Consider the following 21,062-nt stretch of genomic DNA (forward strand, 5'->3'; position numbering starts at 1 on the left):
CTGAAGCAGGAAACAAGGAAAAAATGAAGTTGTGACTTGAATAAGAAAACATACCCTTCATTTACAGTTTTCAGACCCCCTGAATGACATGAGCCCATGCTTCCTGAAAATAAAAACAGTGGTTACCAAACTGGGACAAGTAAGCGCTACAGATTTTACAGTGGTTCTGTCAACTTTTCATGACAACAGCAACTTGCTTCCACGAGAGAGCACAGAAGTTTCAGAGAAAGAATCAAAAAGTCTCATACTGCCTGCAGTGTTCACCTGCTACTAGAATACTTAAGAGGGGATGTTTGCTACTCAAATGGTGAGATGTGAGCCACTTTCTGAAATTCATACCCCAGTCAAAGGAAAATAGATCACAACTACAGAGACTCAAGGAACAAAAATTAATAATGCAAAAAAGACACTACAGCCCTTGAAAGGGAAAGACATGTTGGCTGCAGCCACAGAATGTACCAAGAAGTACTGCCCACAGCTGGCAGTGACATTCCAACTCAACAGGATCTTCCAGCATAAGAAAGTTTTAGAGACTTTATTTCTTGTGCCTTAAGTGCATTGAAAAAAAATAAATTGTTTAACTGGGTATTACAAGACTCATGCATAACAACAGTGAACTTGTATCATTAAAGTATTTCCCAGACATGTAGTATGTCAGAGGATTGCTTAACAGTGAAACATATTTCTAAGGAAAAAAACCTGCTTGATACACACAATTTTATCTCCCATGATGAACTGACGTGTCAGCTATTCCTTTGTACTTCTCAAACATTTTTCTTGATGGGTCCCCTACTTCCACACAAACCTTTTCCTACCTGTCCATCACTGTCTTTGATAACCAACAGCACAGGTGTGTCTAATCCCATCATTGTTCGATACAAAGTCTTCAAGCTCATGCCATGCTTCGCAGTACTGTAGACAAGAGTCCATGGATAGCCAATAGTCCGTGGTGGAAGAGACTTTGTGAGCTATTAACAAGAAAATGACAACCCTTTATTTAACATATCCTTTACATTTAAGAACGTATTACATGTAAATGAAAGCAGATTCTGTTCTTCTGAACTACTTATAAGTGGCCTTAAAAGCTAAGACTAAACCTGAAGTGTCACGTGTATTTTCTACTTTTGGTCACTCACACAAGTTTCTTTTCCAACATTAACCAGTGACCTGCAGAAGAATTATTTATCAAGTGAAGTACATGTCTTTGTTAAGGTATCTAAAAGGTTTATCCAAGGATAGTAAAACCACAATTATTGTTGCATAACAATACTGCATGTCCCATCAATGTCTCAGCATTGGGTTACTACATCACTCAAGTCAGCAGGTAACAAGTTGAAGGGTAAATGTTACTTGCTGTCCTGTTCCTGTGCCTTTTAATCCAAAACTTCATTATAAATGTTTTCAATTAGATGACTTTGGACTGGACAGCAAAAACTGCAGTGAAAGCCATGATGTTTTCAAGAAAGAATGAAAGAGGGGCAAAGACATAGGCAAGAAGTGTCACAGTGTATTGAAAGTTATGATTAAAAAAAAAAGTAAGTATTTTAGCTATGAATCATGCTCTGCTTAGACACTTAGACACGCACAGGTCAGATGGGATCCACCCAAGGAAACAGACAGTGCTCACTGATCCACTTCCTATCATTTGCCAGTAGTCCAGGCTAACTGGGGAGGTCCCACTTAGCAAATGTGGTGCCCATTTACAAGATGGGCCATAAGGAAGATCCCTACAGTCTGACCTCGGTGCCTAGGAAGGTCATGGAACAGATCATCTTGAGCGCCACCACACAGCATGTGCAAGACAACTAGAGACCAGGCCCAGTCAGTGTGGGTTCATGAAAAGCAGGTCCTGCTTGACCAACCTGATCTTCTATGACAAGGTGACCTGCTTGATGGATGAGGGAAAAGCTGTGGATGTTGTCTACATGGACTTTAATAAAGCCTTTCACACCATTTCCCACAGCATTCTCCTGGAGAAACTGACTGCTTATGGCTTAGACAGGTGCCCTGTTCGCTGGGTAAAAAACCGGCTGGATGGCCAGGCCCAGAGACTGGTGGTGAATGGCGTTAAATCCAGTTGGTGGCTGGTCATTAGTGGTGTTCCCCAGCACTCAGTACTGGAGCCAGTCCTGTTTAGTATCTTTATCAATGATGTGGATGAGGGGATTGAGTGCATCCTCAGCTTGCAGATGACAAGCTGGGCAGGAGTGTTGATCTGCTGGAGAGTAGGAAGGATCTGTAGAGGGATCTGGACAGGCTGGACTGTTGGACCAAGGCCAACAGTATGAAGTTCAAAAAGGCAAAGTGCTGGGTTCCTGCCCTTGGCTCACAACCACCCCATGCAATGCTAAAGACTAGGGAAAGAGTGGCTGGAAAGTAGCCCAGAGGAGAAGGACCTGAGGGTGCTGTTTGACAGATGGCTGAGCATGAGCCAGCAGCATGCCCAGGTGGACAAGAATGGCATCCTGATATGGCCCCCTGGGCACTGGTGAGGCTGCAGCTTGAGTACCGCAAGCTGTTCTGGATCCCTCACTGCAAGAAAAACATTGAGGTGCTGGAGTGTGTCCAAAGAAGGGCAGTGAAGCTGATGAAGTATCTGGAACACAAGTCTTACGAGAGGACTGAGGGAGTTGGGGTTGTTTAGCCCAAAGAAAGGGAGGCTCAGAGGGAACTCGCTCTCTACAACTACAACCACCTGAAAGTAGATTGTAGTGAGGTGGTAGTCCGTCTTTTTCCTCAGGTAACATGTAAAAGGACAAGAGAAAGCATCCTCAAGTTGTGCCATCAGAGGTCTGGATTGGATCTTAGGAAAGACTTCTTCAGTGAAAGGGTTGTCAAGCATTGGAACAACCTCCCCAAGGAAGTGGTTGAGTCACTACTCCTGGAGGTATTTAAAGGATGCTTAATATGTGGCACTTAGGGAGATGGTTTAGTGGTCCACTTGGCAGTGCTGGGTTAGTGGTTAGACTCAGTGAGCTTAACATCTTTTCTAACATACACAATTTATTTTCTTCTATTTAACATCACACGAGGTCTTCCTACTGGTGTGTTTTACACTACAGTCATACAATTTGTGATACATTAACATACAGGAGTAAAAAATGACACATCTAAGTTAATACCTTTTCAATTTGTTCTGGCTGTAATAATTCACTTGGATCGCTAAGATTTGGCCGGAATGCTTCAGGCTCCAGGTCTGTTTTGATATTTGTTACCTGTTTTGAATTGATATCTTCTCTTGTTGTTATCTACAAAAAGAACAGCAAGAAAGTAACTATTCGCCATTCTATTAGCAGTAAAGATAAACTTCACAGGTTTAAAATCATGCAGTTATCAAGTTAGTTAGGCAAGTCCTTCAAAAGTTAAGAAATCCGAAAGGTTTGATCTGACCAAGATTGCCACTGCTTCCGATAGCAAACAACTATATACCAATAATACCAGACACCTACTGAGAAGAAAGCTACAGTTTTATGCTAAAACAACAAAACAAACAGTTCCCATACACAGTTGAAGGGCTTCAAATGCTTTTCAGAAGTTACCTTGTAAAGTTCTTGCATTTTAATACTAACATAGCATTCTAAGTGTAATCGAAAAAAAAAACAAAAAAAGGAATTAAAGCTTAAAAACTGACATTTCTCAATAGCTTCCAAATGAATACTATTTCAGAGTACTCAGGAAATTTTTCAGATATGCAGTAGACATCTGGAGAGACTGCTGTTATGTATTTTGAGCAAACCATTTGAATGGAGCCTTTGAAGTATTGCTGCTCCATAAACTGATCTGCCAGAGTGCTTATGGGAGTCAAAGAAGGAAGAATTGAGAGGATGGGGAAGGGAAAGCAGCAATAATACTTAAGCTGCGTAGTGAGCTTTGAGGTCTGGCAAAGATGCATTACGCACAATGGTCCTGCAGTAGTTTAAAATACGTGACCTATACATCTACCCTATTGAGTTGTTGCAGATACCATTTAGTGGAGGTGGCAAAAGGCCATAAAATCCCTCATCAGATATAGTTCACAACAGCTTCTTACTCCAGCTGACATTCACTGGCACTTTCATTTTATAGTGCCATGTCTTGATAACTAGAATAGCTGAGATCCAAACAGGTTTCCTTCTATAAATCCTGCTGCAGGGATATTTAAACCCTATTAGAGATAGTGAAATCTGACAGAGGAGTAGGACAAAATAAAGAAGTTAACAGGATAAGCTGCTGCAGCAAGATTTATTAAAATGTTGAGAGATTTGCTAAAGAAAAAAAAATCTTAACAACAATTAGTGCATCTGAGTAATTTATCAGCCTAAACAAAGTTTCACTGAAAGCCAGACTGTCCAAATTAGAGCCTGAATCCTGAAAATTTCAAGAAAATACCTGGCAAAACCACCTGCCAACTCCAGTTTGCCACATCCCTCATACTCTAAACATACAGGACACGCCTACAGTATTTCACAATATCACCATGGTAAACTTTGCCGAGCTTTTGTGAACTTGCCTAGTTAAGAAAAGAGAGCAAAATCAAAGAAAACTCTGAAATACAGACAGGAATGTTTAAACAAATACAGCCACCCGAGAAAAAAAAAAAAAAGAATATCCCTTTCCTTTCTCTCAATAACTATAAAAAGAGTTGCTATCACAAACTCCTGTTACTTAAAAATAGTCTTATAAAGTCAAAGTATCAAACTATATTCATACAATTACTGAATTACAGTATTCATTTTTAACTCAAGAAAGGGTGCACTTTAAGCATCGCACTAGCAATAAGGTCATGCCTTCCTTTTTTCAATAGAAGGTAAGAAACATTTCCAATGTAAACTATGCAATTACCCATACAGCTTCATGTGCAAAAAGATGACCTACATGCTGCATTATGGAGTGCTATCTCAAAAATGTTATTTCATAGTCCAAATCTTTTCCACTTTAAAAGTCTTTCATCCATCATATACTACTGCTTCAACTCCAGACAAGTTCAGCATTGCTCAACTGTACAGCAGAAAAACTTATCAGAATTAAAGAATAACAAAGGGAATAAAAGGCCATCATGCAAAACAAAAACATGAATAATTTGGCCTCAAGTGGCATGGGGGATCGTGGGTTTTCTGTTCAGCTTTTTTTGAGTGTTTTTGTGTTTGTTTAGGGTTTTTTTGTTTGGTTGGTTTTTTGTTTTGTTTTTTTTTCTTTGGTTTTTTTTTCCTTTTTCATTATTATTACAGTAAAGCACTTTTCTTCTAGGAAGAACACTGCTTTGTAGAACCAGTTAAAGAGCGTCTGTTCAAAAATATCTGTTTGACAGAAAGCTGTGTAGCTTCAAAACTTACAGATTTATTTCCCACCAAACTCTGACAGAACAAACTGACCTACAGTCAGATTCCAGGGGCTTCCAAGATTAGTAATTGCCATGCAGTCTCCAACACAGTTGGGACCACAACTCTCAAATGGCCTCAGAGCAGGCAGTTTATAGGCAGCAACCCATCCCATCAGATTTTTCAAGCCTAAATCTCAAGCTTGGGCATTCTAGGTAAAAGATATTTGGGGAGGAGCTCTTGCACTTTCAGGATATTAATACAGGGATTCTCCACCACCGCAAAAACAGAACAGTTCTGTTTTCAAGAGGGAATTTTTTTTTTTTTAATTTCTGATTTTCCTATATAAGTAGAAGTGCAGTTTTTTGGTTCATGGCTTATGCTCATTATTGATCTCTGTAACTGTACTACTTACAAAACATTTTAAAGCAATAACTACCAATTATTAAATCAACAGAAATAACAAAGCTAATAAAATGTTTTCTTTTGTGTAATTACATAACAGGTAAAAAAAAAAGCCAAGATCACAGAAAAAAAAAAACCAGAACTTTTTACAGTTTCAGTGGGCAATTACTACAAGAAAACTAAGTACTCAGTGCTTCTAAGGAGGTCTAAGGGAGATCTAAGCTATGCTTTCCATCAGTAAGTTATGTTAGTTGCTGTGTATATCATACAATTTTATAACTGTCAAAAAACTAAGAAATACCTAAAGAGAATGCAAATAATAGTTTCAGTTCATATCCATAGACCTTTGAAAATCCAAACTGCTTTCAAAGTACTGTTTTGTGTATATGAGTATGACCTTTGCCATGCTGAATTGCCTCAGTTACCTGCTTTTATAGTAGGAAAAATACTTACCTATTCCACAGAAGTTGTGAAGCTTCATACTTGCCAAGTACTGTGAGATTCTTGATGAAAGATTCCTATATAAAATTAAACACCCATGCAACAAGGTTTTGGATTCTTTACCTGTTTTGCATTCTTTTTAGGAAAGCTTCTATCTAACACAACACACCATTCTAAAGTGGAAGTTAAAACACAACACTGCAAGTCAAGCAGTACTGAGAACAAATTTTCAAATTCTAACAGAAAATTCCTGTGTGAAAAAGGTGGAAGTAGTAATTCCATCATAAAATTACTGATTCCATCATAGCATTGCAGAATTAAATACATCCAAACCAAAGGAATTTTCTGCTGGATCCTTGTAGTGCTGTAGACAAGACAAACCCACTAAGTGCGGGACTTGCCCTGATCCAAGACACTACAAAGAAAGATGTTTTAGTATCTGGAGATGGGGTTTAAACTACTGAAGAGGGCACCTGGAGACGTCTGCAGAGTGTGCGCAGTTCTTCGCTATTTAGAGCATCGATCCTGCGGTGATACTCAGCCACTGACACTACCTGAATATGGAGACAGGAAGACAATAATTCCACTGACAGTTGAAGAAAAGTAAAAAGGTATGAAAGAAAAAATTGGAGGAGAATAATGGAGGGAAAATGTGCAATGACATCAAACAAACAAGAAGGGCTAAAAGATGTTTGTTTCTGCAAGGACAATGCACGTGTAGGTGATTTTAGACATATGAGTACACACAGCAAGATTACAAAAACACTGAGGGCACTAGCAGTCAGATATATCTCACTGCTGTAGGACAAATACAGAACTGATAGAGGAGTGCACAAAGTTACCAAAATCAAGATGCTAAATTAAAAGTCAATCTGAGTTGCATGCCTTAACCCAAACTCTTCAGCCCAAAGTCCTCTCAGACACTCTTCACGCCCAGCTTAATGAACCCTGTGAACCTGGTTTGCTTTCCTTGATGAAGACTAGAAGCAAATCTCAGGCTTCTCAGCAAGTTCTGACTTTTCTATCTGGCAGTGAAGACACAGTTTAAGACAATGTAGCAGGACTACAGTTCAATAATATCCCAATATCACATCACAATATCTTTATCCTGGACTTTCTATTCCCCTCCAAAGCTTCAGGAGTTGCTCATCTGTCAACACATTCACTCCAAATGGCATCTCCACTTTGGCAGGAGGTGTATCCCCAGAAAGTCTTCAGTCAGAAAGCTCTAGAACATGCTGCTCTGGTGCAACAAGCTGGCTAAAGGACTACAACAGTCATTTTGATGTAACTAGAGCAAATAATGTGATTTTGAGAACAACTCAAAATCATCATTTGTATGAAAGCATCTTAAAACAGCTGGTGGAGAGATTAAATGGATGTCCCATGTAGTAAGAGTGTATTAAAAACTTCTAGAGCCTACCACATTGCAAAGGAAGACAACCACAAGTCCAGCAGCTCCCCATCTACCTGCCCCTACTACAAGGAGTTTGGCCAGATACTCGCCACTGTCCTGAGTACAGAGCCCACAGTCACGCATGACTGGCTCTTGAGCAGCGATGGTTCACTCTACCCCATGCAACTGCAAGGCAAGGAAAAAGGAACACTTGTGACACCCAGTTTTATTACTGAATAATCTGCAATTACTAGCACTCAATTTATTTCCATAATTTTTCCACTGTTCTCTTTAAAAAGATCAGGAAAATTGTTGTAAACGGTAGTGGTTTGTGCATTCTCAGAGTCAAGCAGCTATATTCAAAGCTTTAACAATATTCCACTGAAACATATAAGTGAGTGTAGTTTTATCCTTTTATTTGCTATGACAGTTCATTGCAAATTACATTGTTCACACCAGCAACTTACGATTGTAAGCCTGAAAAGCAGTAATGTGAGGACCCTTTAGCCTTGTTGCTTCTTTAAGCTCAGCCTGTACCACATGCAAGGCAGTAGTGAACTTACAATGAGCCATAAATATGTGGTTACTTAAAGATTCTTGAAAAAAAAAATAAATCTCAGAATTCCTGACACCATTATATAGTTGCTGTTTCACACAGTGGAATGTAGGCAAGCTCTGTAGGCTTTGCCTTTGAGCTGTCAACTGCATCCTCAGTCACCATCCTGCACCCGGGAACTGCTTATGAACCCTTTTGCTCAGTGACTGAGATCTGACAGACTTTTTCATATGCCAGGGAGGTGCCTCATATTTCCTGTTTGAGAAACATAAATACCTATCCAATGTACAATACAGTAGCTTTTTGGCATACCGAACCTGTTTCACACTCACATTCCATCTGTTTCAAGAATAAAAGCCTGCAAAATGGAAAACTATTGGTATGCAATGACAAACATCATACATATCATGTCATAGAATGTCAAACTAGCCATAGAAAAATTACAAGAGAGGAATCCACCCTCTCAACCCCAGTGTATATTTTCAGTATACAGTCCATACTAAATTCAGTGAGTAAACCACAAGAAACTGTTTCAAGGTTATCCACTCATCACTGAACAAGGCTTTGAGTACCTCAACAGTTCAGATACTGTACCTGGCTTTCTATAGAATGCCTACAGTTTAGGTCAACATGCTTTATTTTTGCTTTGTAGTGGACAAGATTATGTACTTCATGATTAAAATAGTTACACAACCCTAAAGTCATGTATGTCTAAGCTTACTAGAAACTACCTTCTACAACTTCATTTAGGAATTGGTTGAGATACATCTTGAAAACAGCCAGCATTTTGTCCCTGCCTGGCTTGAGAGCACCATTTTGAAATGTTAGTAGTGACATTAGAAGTTTATTCTGTTTTATAATCTGGTTTAATTCATAATCTACTTATGCTGTTTCCTCTTCCATCAAGATTTCTTCATGTTCCTTCCTTATAGTCATCTTAATCTTCTATTCTACTTCACCAAGCTAAAGAAAAGTGTTTTCTCCCCTCTCCTCCCCCACCCCCAGCCCCCATGAGTTGTCTGTTCTGATCATTCCAGGAGCTTCTACCATCTCATTCTACTTTGAACTTTCATTCTCAAACACGGAACTTAGTTTTTCATACAGTAATAGATTCAACCGGAAAGAGAGGTATTTCATTCACGAAAGACAAATTCAGATTCATATTCATCATGCTGGAGTGTGGTTTTCAGTACAAAATGTTTCTTAGTAATGACATTCTTTCATTTTTGGCCAGGTAGAAGGGGATGCCATTTACCTGTATTTCGCCAAGGCTTTTTTTTTATTCTTTTCTATAGTAGCCTTGCAATCAAATCAGTTACCTATCAAATGTGTGAAGAACAAAGCTGAAAAACCGGCTGGACCACTGGGCCCAAAGGATCGATGTTCATCAACAGTTAAGAACTGGAACAGGTTTCTCAGGGAGACTGCAGTATCTCTACCCTTGGAGGCTTTCAAAATTTGACTGAGCCAGGTCCAGAGCCAACCTTGACAAGTTCTTACAATTAAGTCCTTAAAGTATAGAACAAAGCTTTCTAAATTCTAATATAGTTCATACATTTACATATAAATTGCCAAATTGCCTAAAATTGTAGTAATCTAAGTATTCTGCCCAGGAATGAAATGCAGGTCTATCTGTATGAGTTTGCTATGTGCTTTATTTGTTGCACTCTCTTTACTATGCTGTATCAGCATCCAGTTTCCTTGACATCCAAAGCTACTTTTTGAGGATCAGAAAGTGTTCCTAAGGTACCTACCACCCTTTGTTCTCCCTCTAGTTATTTTCTCTTCAAAAAGAATGCAGAAGGAGAGAAAACCAGCTAAACCTCTTGTGGTTAATCTGGGCACTGGCTGGAATAGACCAAAACAAATAATGTGTACAGCTAGGATATTAGTGTGCTTAGGGTTTTGCTGAGGCACTTGAAACTGTCTACCACAGGACAACTCCATGTTCGTAAAGACATGGAATATATCTTTAGACATCTAATACTACCTGCTCTATTCATAATAGCAGCGTTGGTGAGAAAACATGGGATGAGTTCTATGACTTTCAGTTGGATTCTCCACACAATGTATATGTGAGTTAATCACCTAGCAGAACACGGAATAGTTTTATTATGTAATGAATAAAGGATTCTCCTTTTGGAGAAACTCATGTTTCTAAACTTTGTTTTTCTGAAAAATATGTAAAGAGTACTGAACTCTTACAAGCTACGCTGGTATATGTAGTGAACAAAACAGAAACCAAAATTCCGAATATGGAACTTTTCTGTCCTTCAACACATGAAAATGCAGTTTAAATTGTTTGACGTTTGATCAGCCCTTTCAGCCACTGGCCATATCATTCTGCCATAGGCAGATGTGAAAATGAAAACTTTTTACACCAGTGAGGGATTCCTCAGTTTAACAAAGCCACAAGTGACACACCTCCCCCAGTGCCTGTTTGCTAACAGGGAGGTTCAATCGCTGCCCTCAAAACAAACACAGCTAAACTTTCAGAGTCAACAAATAGCTGAAATTGTCTCCATCGAGAAAGGGAGGGTCTTATCTTTCAGAAGCACTGTTCAGCTCTGATAAGAATGGGTAAAGCTTAACGGTACAAGTGGCTCTCTTACACGTAAGAGTGCAACTCTGAATATGAAATAAAAAACAAGTATTAAGAAAGAATGAAAGCTGAGCAATTTTACTTTGGATCTTCGTATATCGGTGTAAAATCAAGTGAACTGTAAGTTTCATGAACGTTAATTCTTGAGATTTAGAAAAAGTTTCACTCTTAAAATTCCAGGAAACTTAATTTAAAAAAAAAGCCAATGTAATTTTATCAGGCCACTTACAAAGTTACCTCAAAGTATCAGTCCATCTCCAACTTATCAATTAACAGGGAGGGGGAAGAAAGGATCAAACACTTTCTAAACTCTGTAAATACCTTCTGATAAAAAAAAAAAAGTACATTTGTGAACCAAATGCTGCTGTGAATATTTTAAGAGAAAGCTTTATTTTTCAGACAAATTTAGTTTCCTCACAAGAGCAATTACACACTGCTTGAGAGAAAAGAATATCAAAGAAGCAGACCCCTCCATCACAAATATGATTTGGGACATATTACATCACAATGATGCATTAATACATGGGGTTTACCACACCAGATAAACAGTTATGGGTATAATTTGAAAAACAAACAAACAAACAACAACCTACAACTAATTTAATTTGATTAATTTTTAATCAGTGTGGCTGCAAAGCTATCCATTTACTGTCTCGTGTGTTTTTCAGCTCCCTGTCACACTACTGGTAACAGGGAAGGTGTTTGGACTTAAAGAATGCAGCTAATTGTCTCAAAACACTGTCGAAAAGAAACTCCCATAAGAAAAGCCACCACGATAGAAACTTGTGATAAGAGCAGATGGCAAAAACAGGAACCAGGTCTGGTAAGGCAGATCTGGGTAACCTACCCGAACAAAGATTCCCACTATGGAAAACTGTGAGAAAGGAAAGCACTAATTACAGACCTAAATGAAGGTAAAGATTTGAAATCCACACACTGGACAAAATTCTACTATGCAAAAGAAAACAACTGCTCACACCCATGTCATCCCACGTTATGGGAACATCTCTGAGGCTCCTTGAATGTCTGGGACTTGGACTGTATAAAAGTGGTACCCTATAAGCACGACTTGGGGGACCCTCACCACTGAGTAGACCAGAAGAAGGACCAGCAGGATGTCATCAGAATCCCTGTGGTGGTGATATCTTTATCTTTTTACCTAATCTGTCTTTCTCTCATTCTCTCTCTCCCTCACCTCCACCCCCTTCCTATTTCTCTCTCTCTCTCTCTCTCATATTTAATGTTCAATAAAATCCATACTATTGACTTTGGCATATGGTCTCATTTGCACCTTCATTTGGCAGAGGCATCTTTTAATAATTGGATCCTAACAGAAGGGAAGGGACACCAGTTAGCCACTTTAAGCAGAGAAGGACCAGAAAATGACAGCAGTCCCCTGGTTTGGCTGGCAGTGTGGTTCTTTCTCTCCTTCAGTATCTTTAAAGCTGGCCTTCCCGGAACTGTTCTGCACACCAGGCTGTTTTCCAGAGCAGGGACAGAAATGCTGAGTATGTCACGTGACAGCAGCATTCTCCCTGTGACCACTATTGTCTCCATAGCTTTGCAGGATGAACTGTTAAGTATCTGCCCCAAAGTGCTCTAAGCCCACAGTAACTGCACCAAACTGTAATTAGCATATTTTGAAGATAAAATATCTGCAATAATCAGAATAAATGAATTTGAGAAGACAGCAATCAAAGCCTGCAGCACACAGAGTGTTACGCTGAGTCTGAAAAACTTAATAAGCTATTTTTTCAAGATATAAGAAAACACTAATTTGAGAGATGATAATGCCACCAAGACAACTAAATTTAACACAGAAAACATCAAGCAGTTTAGGATGTTGGTGTAAAGAACTAAGAACTAGATTTAAGAAAACTATTTTCTTAATAAGGCAGGCTATGAAACTGTACTCATTTTGTTCAAAGAAAAAAGATCTGTAGCAACATGACCAATAAAACCCAGTTCCCTTGCAAAACCATTTAAGGAAGTTTCAGCACTAGCAAGCAGAGAACCCAGAATTTCAGTGCTGAAACCACAGCACCTGGTGCCTGGCCTCAAGCTGCCACTCCAGGACAAGGCAGACTGAGCAAGGTTACATCTCAGTTCTGATACTCTGCTCTGCAAAGATCCTTTCAAGTTTGACAAGAAAGTGTTACAAGTTATGCTTAGAAGTAACTGAATCATAGTCCAGTATGAAAATGTTTCTCTTACTTTAATCAGAAAACAGATCAACTAAGGATCAACTTCAGATTCCACAGATCATTAAAAACATACAAATATAAGATTCTACTACTCATTTATAACTAACCTTTTTGAATGTTCACCCGTTCCTCTAATTTGACTGCATTTGCAGTGAATATTTCCCAATTATTAAAAATGTAAGCAATATAACACCTAATAAGTCAATGGAAGATCTAGAATCATAGAATGGTTACGTTTGAAAAGGACCTTAGAGCCCACCTAGTTCCAACCCCCCTGGCATGGGCAGGGAATCTTCCACTAGACCAGGTTACTCAGAGTCCCATCCAGCCTGGCCTTGAACACCTCCAGGGATGGGGATTTCACAGCTTCTCTGGACAATCTTTTCCCGTGTCTCACCACCCTCGCAGTGAAGAATTTCTTCATAGTATCTAATCTAGACCTATCCTCCTGCAGCTTAAGGCCATTCTCCCTTGTCCTATCACTACACGCCCTCCAGCTTTCTTGTAGCCCCTTTAGGCACTGGGAGGTGCTACAATGTCTCCCCAGAGCCTTCTCTTTTCCAGGTTGAACAGCCACAACTCTCTTACCCTGACTTCACAGAAGAGGTACTCCAGCCCTTAGATCAACCTTGGCTCTCCTCTAGACTCATCCCAACAGGTCCACATTGGAACATCTAGTCGAGTGTATGATGCATAAACCCCTAAATTACTTAGGACAATGGGTATGGCAAATATCTGTCATCAAGAAAAGGCTCTAGGCTTAGTGATCTATGTAAGAGAGTACTGAATTGCACTCTGCCTTTTTATTACTAAAAAACCTCAGATCATTAGTTCACTCATTACTCTAAAACAAAACTTAGTATGGAAAGCTGACTTTCAAAATATCCCTGTAGTGTTATTATTGGATTGATGCAACCTCACACTTCCGATACCCACAGGAAAGAAGTTCTAAATTTTTATCTTTTACATGTAAGTCCTATTATTATATCTCCATAATAGCTAAAGACCTACAGGCATTAGCTTGCCAACTACAGTTAACCAATAAATCAGAACCTCAGAAGTTGTGCAAGTCTTAAATAATTCAAACTGTTAAAACCAATACTGCTTTAATTCCCTTTGCATATTAATATCTTCAGAATATAAAAGCCAAAGATCAGTTTTCATTGGTTTTTTTCCCCTTTGGCTACACTGCCTATCCAAGCTCTGCAAAGCAGGGACAAGCATTCCCAAAGAAGGCAATCCACTTTTTGTTCTCTTGCATTGTCTGATGTCTTTTGTCTGAAATGCTTTGATAGGAAGAATCATTGCCTGCATTTTTGACATTCTAGAAACTTAGTGGCATCTCTTGTATTGCACTACAATAAAGAAACACAAATACCAAACATTTAATAAAATGTGGGAAACTAACATTACTGGTGTTTTAAAGGAGGAGCATAATGCACAGGTTAGTCACCAAAACCTTGATCTCTTATCCTGGGAAAGTATCAAACCCCTACAACACTTACCCCAAATTAACTCCTTCATAAGGAAAAGCCCTTTCAGGTAAATAATCCAAGGCAAATTAGTTGCTTGAAGCTAGCATTCTTGTTTTATTACATCACACTATTTGGTCCAGCAATTGTTAGGTCGTGAGTTTTCATCCAAATTTCAGAACAACCACTAATGAGAAATTTAGTCAGAAATCTGTACACTTCATATACAGACTTTTCAATATGCTTCCCACTGTCCTGCATAACACAGAAGTAATTATACCAATACTTCTTCCCTCTTTTCTGCAAAAAAGTTTACAGTCACACATTAGCTTTATGATCATTGATTGAAGAAAAAAACCCAACTTCAAGAAGAGAGTATATCTTGTAGACATAGCAACATTTTAAAAGTATTCCCATCTGTAGATACTTCTTTAGCCTCTTCTTCGGATTTGATTTCTTTTACATGTTAAAATAGCCTGTTCTGTCCCTCTCTCAGAGCAAAGATGATCTACGTGGTCTTCTTTAGTTCAACCTCTCCTTAAGAGCTGATAAGTATTACTTTTATAAGCATAGTTAGACTGGCTAAAGTTAAGGGAAACAATCTAAGGGAAACAATTATAACAAGGGATAATACTACTTTTTTAATTATCTGGGCAAGATATAGCTATTTACTTATGTATATATCTATACGTTAAAACACACATTTTCTTGATAAACTTCAGATACTTTTTACACTGGTAAAGGGTATGTTAAAGTAACATTTCAGTTCATTTAGGTATTATATCTCCATTTTACACTCCACTACCACAGAGGAAAGTTAAGTGCCTATTACTTCAAAAATGTTTGTTAGTTAGGAACACACATTTACAGAACCTTTCACTGTAACGAGGCAATTTCAGATTTTTCAAGTAATCTGGCTATAAATAAAGATAAAAATACTAGATAAAAGAATGAATAAAATGCTATAAATAAATAAAATATGAAAAATAAAAGCCAAAGTCAACAGCACCTTGAAAGAAGTATGTATCAAAACCCAGGAGATCTGTAACTCTTAAAAAGGCAGTAAAAAGCCTGTCACAGTGTCTAAATGAAAACTATCTTCCAGATTTACCAGTGGGTAAAAGTACAAATAAGTATATTGTCAAGATCGTTTCCTCCTTATCCTCAAGATGTTACTGTTTTCTAAGTTTCATTGAAAACTATTTCCTTTACATACTACTACAAATTAAATACTACTGCAAAAGGTCTGTTAGGGAAAAACAACACTAAAAACCCCTACAGTTACTTTCAGAATCTAATGCAAATATAATCTAAACTGTAAGAAGTGGTAATGGTTCTCCCCTCCATTATAAATGTGAGAGTGGGACTACAGCATACTCATCTTCCTGGATTTAGAAGTAGTATCAGACCCTCATACAGTTGAATGACTTCTGAGAAGGTAATGGTAACTCAGGAGATTTATCCTGCTCTAATTAAATGCCAGTGTAAACTCCTCTTCTCAGTATTTAGCTATAAATCACATTTTTGGTGAAAAAAATGCAATACTCCCAATGAAAAAAAAACACCTTAAAACTGCTGCACCCCTTAATGCTCAAAGTAGTTTCTCTTATCTAATGCCAGAGGAATACCAGCAATTAGCTTATGTGCCAAAGGTAACAAAAGTGTGACCTGTCATCCTGTTTACACACCCAAAATTTAGACTTCCAGAAACTGCCTCCGCACCACAACATTTAAAGACTGCAATAACAGAAATGAACACACTACACTGAAAATTACCAGAGTGCATTTACGATTAACTGGCTGGTGCTTCCTTCCCTTCTTCCCAGACCAGAGATGAGACATTTCCCTTCTAAAAATAAAATGACACTAAAAAAAGAAATTAAAAAGAAAAATATCATTCAAGGCTGTTTGCAAGCATTCTCTGTACCTGCTGTCAGTTCCAGGCACAGGCAGAGTCCCACGACACGCTGACAGGATGGTCTGCCAGACGCTCACGTTTGACTGACAAGTCAGGGAACAAATGAGCGACTGTACAGTAGGGGGATGTATCGCAAGTGATGACGGCACCGAAGAAGAAAGGTTTCCTGTGTTCAAGTGTGGTTGCAGAGCACTAGTTTGTTAAAAAGGCTAAAATATTTAAAGATACAGAGCAACTTAATTGTTCCTATACAATACTGAAGAACATAAAAATAATCTCCAAGATCTGCCTGCAATATTCTATTACAGCATAACTCTTCATAAACAAGTTCTAATGGCAACAAATTTGCATTCAATATTTAATTAATAATTTGTCTTCTTTATGTTGACAACTGTATATAAACCCTGTCAGTCATTTTTTAGAGTCCAGAATCACTTAGAAAAGTGGTGAGTGAAGATTTAAAATACTATTTGAAAAACAGGTTTTGAAGCATTCAGAAACTGTTATCCTTGCAGCATTTTCATTTTGTAAGCTACAAGAATAAAATGAATCCTTCTGCCTATAAGATAAACTTGCTGTATGGGTTAAATGCTAGTCCTAGCAATAAAGTATTTCTGGAATCATGGTTTAATTTTTTTTCCCTTAAGGAAGGATGTTTATTTAAACTAGCATGTGCAATAGTAAGCTGCCTAGCAACCCTTTGAGAATTTCCTTGTGGTAGCACTTGGAGGCTATCTACCCCACACCCTAAAAAAAAAAAAGAACAAAAACCCCACAGCCCAACCCCTCCCCAAACAAAACAAACAAACCACCACCAATAACAATCCAAAAAACTCTACACCATCTACGCTCTGAATTCTGTGTAAAAGTATTTAATAGGCCAGGGCAGCATCAGGCAGCATCACAACAACATTAAATAATTGCTCACTTGTGCTGTTGCAGTATGATCTAAGAGCCAAGATGGCCAAGCAGGGAAAACCAGAACCAAAACTTGTATTTTACTGCAGCCCATGGACTGGAAGAACTCACCTTGCACTAGTATCTACATTCACATGGATAAATTATTTTCCTTTTCAGTAAAACCTTGCTGAGGAGCTGGCAGCTCTAAAAAGTAAATTCATCCTAACTTACAAGAACTATTAAGGTGGCAACTTAAAACATTTTTATCACTAGGACATTGAAGTTGGGGTTTAAGAAATTCAAATATATAATAATACACTAGATACACAGTCAAATGTTGTAAGATTCCAACAATAAACCATATGTCCATTTATGTATTTGGGTTTATTTGGTTGGTTTGTGTATTTTTTCTTTTCTTTTTTTTTTTCCAAATAAGTTAACTAATACTGAGTTAAAACAAGAACAAAACCTGGACAACTTTAAAACTGTTTCAAAGGAGAATTACCATTAATATTAAAAATGAAATACAAGCTACAGACACCACCCCCTCCCCTACCAAGTCTGGGAAATCTTAAAGGAATAGAAAGTAAGCAGAAAAATTATTTCAAACTTTCCCTGAACATGAGACCCCTAAGCCAGAAAGCAAAAGTTAACCATACAACTAACTCCCCCACAGCCTATTTTAGCAGTCATCTTTTTCCCCCCTTAAGAAAAAAAACAAAATCCTCTCTAACATTTCTCAACATACTGTTTCTCCGAGACTGAGGGAGGAAGAAAAGAACCTGACTCACTGACCAATGTTTTGTTCTAGAACACTTAAACAATTCAAACAATTTGCTTAGAAGTTTTTAGCTTCTCTCTAAATAAAACAGGCTTTTCCCAGAGCTTCTCAAAAGGATTTTGACAACTTGCTCAAAAGAAAGGAGCAATAACTTCTTTATTAGATTTAACTGACTTTTTCACTTATTTACAGCTGCAAGGTTTAATGGGAATGAGTGCACTAGTAACTTTTTCAGATCCCTTTGCAGCCTGTTTTGATGCTCAGTCTTCCAGCTGGTGGGGGCTGTTGCTGCTGTGAGCATTTGCAGGAGGGGGGTAGGAAGCAGGGCAGGAGATCTTGAGCAGCACCGAGAAACAGTGCAATCGTAAAAGTGGCAAAAGTTCTCTTGTGACTGACCTCCTTTCTAGCCCTGTAACACTTCTTTCAAATAAGTGTAAAGATGTGTTTCTCTTAGTCAGAGGAAAAGCCCACATGAGTAATTTGACCCCAGTATCATCCCTTAAAGATGAATAAACTGCCCTTTTATTCTTTTGTGCATTTGTGGATTATACTATTGATCTGTTAATTTGAATCAGAACCTCATATCTTGTTGCAATGAATGTAGGCCTTGCCATAAGAGTGCTTGATTACAAGATTCTAGGGAGGAGTACGAGCTCAGACCTGACATATGTACAGAACCAGCAGCAAACACTTGAGAGCATCCACCTATTTCCTACCTAGACAACAGAGCAACATAAAATGTATCTAATTACACCGAATGATAATCTTGTTATTGTCATTGTTAGTTTGTAACCAAGCTAAAGATCGCTACACAATCAATGTGCATCATCCTTTCAGTAACTGCACTTCACAATGTTGTTTCTTCTAATAAACTAATCTGTCTTAAAAAATACTAAAGTAAGGGCAGAGAAAAAGGAGAGTGCCAACAAATAAAGATACAACTAATGAAACGTCTTATTTCCACTCCAAATCAGCTACCTAGTTTACACCTTTTGCCATACCAGACTTCAAGTTATCAGCTGACAAGATCTCATAACCCTGAAACAGGACAGTAAGTATAGTAACTCCCTCCAACTTCAGTAGGAAGACTGGACACTGGGTGTGGAAGAGTGTCTTTGCAGCTGGGTAAGATGGCATTATTCTGTTTCACCTAGCAGCTAACAGTGTCCTGATACCACAGCAATAGAAAAGTTGTGATGCTGAATTCTACAATAACTAATTTAATATTCATGCTTTTTGAGCAATATTACATAAGTAAAAACTACTATATTTCCTGTGCTCCTTCCCTCTCAAGAGAGAGGTTATCCCAGAATGATATTGGGGGGGGCAGGCTGGGGGGCATAATTACTCAGTTTATTTACAACTTGCTATTGATTCCACATGAAGCAGCCCTGTAGGTGACCAGATTTTGTGACAAAAAGTCACAAATGTGATACACTGAAAATAAGCATCTTCAGGCATCTCCTGAGAAGATTATATATAAGGTATATGCATAAAATAAGATTATTCTCAGAATTTCGTATTCCAATTTCAGAAGCAGCCTTTAAAATTGAGAAAAAAATATAAATCATAAGAACCAGACTGTATAACTCAAGTGCCTCCATGCATTCATAAGTCATTTGCATTTCTGACCGACAAAAAGAAAGCTTTGTTTTTATGCTGTTGTATTGGTTTTCCTGGGAACAAACAAATGATAAGCAATTACATTAGTTTCACTTTCTGTAGCCTATCTACTTGTTAGAATGCATTTTTAAAAAAGATGACATTGCTATTTAATTACATCTAGCAGGCATTTTACAGGCAGGATTATAATAAAAGCTTCAATCACCAAAGAGGACAAAAGAAAAAACTGAAAGCTGCCTCAAGTAGTGTTTAAAATAGCATCATTTTAATACACATTAGTGTAATATGACAGAGAACTCTGGAGTTATAAACTTTGTTATAGTCTTAAAATATTTTTAAATTTAGAGTAGCATTTTACAGCTCTGATAAGAAATATCCTGTATGCTTACTTCTTTTATTATAATTTTAGAACATAAGTTGCCAAGAACTTAAAAATTAGGAAGACACCTAACTTACATGCTCAGACCACCTAAATCATCATCTCTGGAAGGAATCCTACTATACGGAAGAAAGGCAGTTTCATATTTTGATGCTAAAGCACACAAAAGTCATGTGAATTAAGGTCTGATTCTTACTAAAGATAAACCAGACAAGTTCTATTTGGTACAAAAAGCCTTTCAGATGACTGAGAAACAAGTGCCAAGTTCAGAAATAATGAGGTTAGAATGCAGTTGAATTTAAAAAAATAAAAATAAAGTACAGGCTCCTATGAAAAACTACTACTCTGTCCTCTAGAACAATTGGGTCTTTGTAAAAGTTGTTTCAGGTGGAGCTAACATGGGATTACAGCTAACTGAGGTCTGATAGCTTTTGTAATGTTTAGTGGGTTTTGTACCTGTAAAGGGGAAAGCAATCTCCAGGGGTATCAATACAACATGTACTAGCACAGCTTCGTAGTTGGCTGATAAAGTTTCCGTAAGAAAGGAAGTCTAATTTGAGAAAAGTCATCCTTTGCTTCCTGTCAACAGCTTAGAGAAAAAAAAAAAAGGCAGCATTTTTCCATCACAGTTTTCCTCAGTATTTTCAGAGGTATGCTGACAGCCATTAGGAATCTCAAAAGCACAAGCTGTTTAGTTGAATGATTCTGCTTTAACTCTTAGCAGAGAGACTGTCCCAAATCTCTATTAGATAGATGAAATAACCATCAATTACAATGCCACGTTCATGATTCCAACTACAGGATAGCTCCAAGTAATCAAAACCTTCAATTTTCACTTACAAGTCATAAACAGATTCCAAATAGATTAAGTAGAGACAAAATACAGCAAAGCAATAAATATCCCATGCATGAAGTTGACACAGTACAATATTGCTCAAGGTAATTGCAAAACCAAGAATGAAAGTTCCCAATCTCTACAAAGGGCATTAGATTATGTAAATAGACACCAGTCTCTCTCTTCAATCACAACAAATTAACAGAAACATTTCTAGTATTGCACGACTGCTGGAATTCAAGACACTCATCCT

The 21,062-nt window shown here is 38.0% G+C and overlaps 1 protein-coding gene across 9 annotated transcripts in view; it reads right to left on the reverse strand.

Annotated features, from left to right (window-relative positions):
• The window catches only part of OXR1 (oxidation resistance 1), a 264,006-nt gene that overhangs the window by 8,398 nt on the left and 234,546 nt on the right, over window positions 1–21,062 (reverse strand). For 6 of the 9 annotated variants that reach the window (XM_027692508.1, XM_027692513.1, XM_027692507.1 and 3 more), the window contains 3 exons: window positions 6,617–6,697; window positions 3,123–3,248; window positions 816–968 (listed from right to left, as the gene is read on the reverse strand). In XM_027692508.1, the coding sequence (XP_027548309.1) occupies window positions 816–968; window positions 3,123–3,248; window positions 6,617–6,697 (360 nt within the window). Of the gene's footprint in view, window positions 1–815; window positions 969–3,122; window positions 3,249–6,616; window positions 6,698–16,149; window positions 16,320–21,062 lie in introns of those variants that run through there. The other 3 variants (XM_027692515.1, XM_027692516.1, XM_027692509.1) reach the window with 3 other exon arrangements.

This window comes from Neopelma chrysocephalum, unplaced genomic scaffold (assembly GCF_003984885.1).
Source record: "Neopelma chrysocephalum unplaced genomic scaffold, ASM398488v2 Primary Assembly neopelma1_86, whole genome shotgun sequence".
Classification (NCBI taxonomy): Eukaryota; Metazoa; Chordata; class Aves; order Passeriformes; family Pipridae; genus Neopelma; species Neopelma chrysocephalum.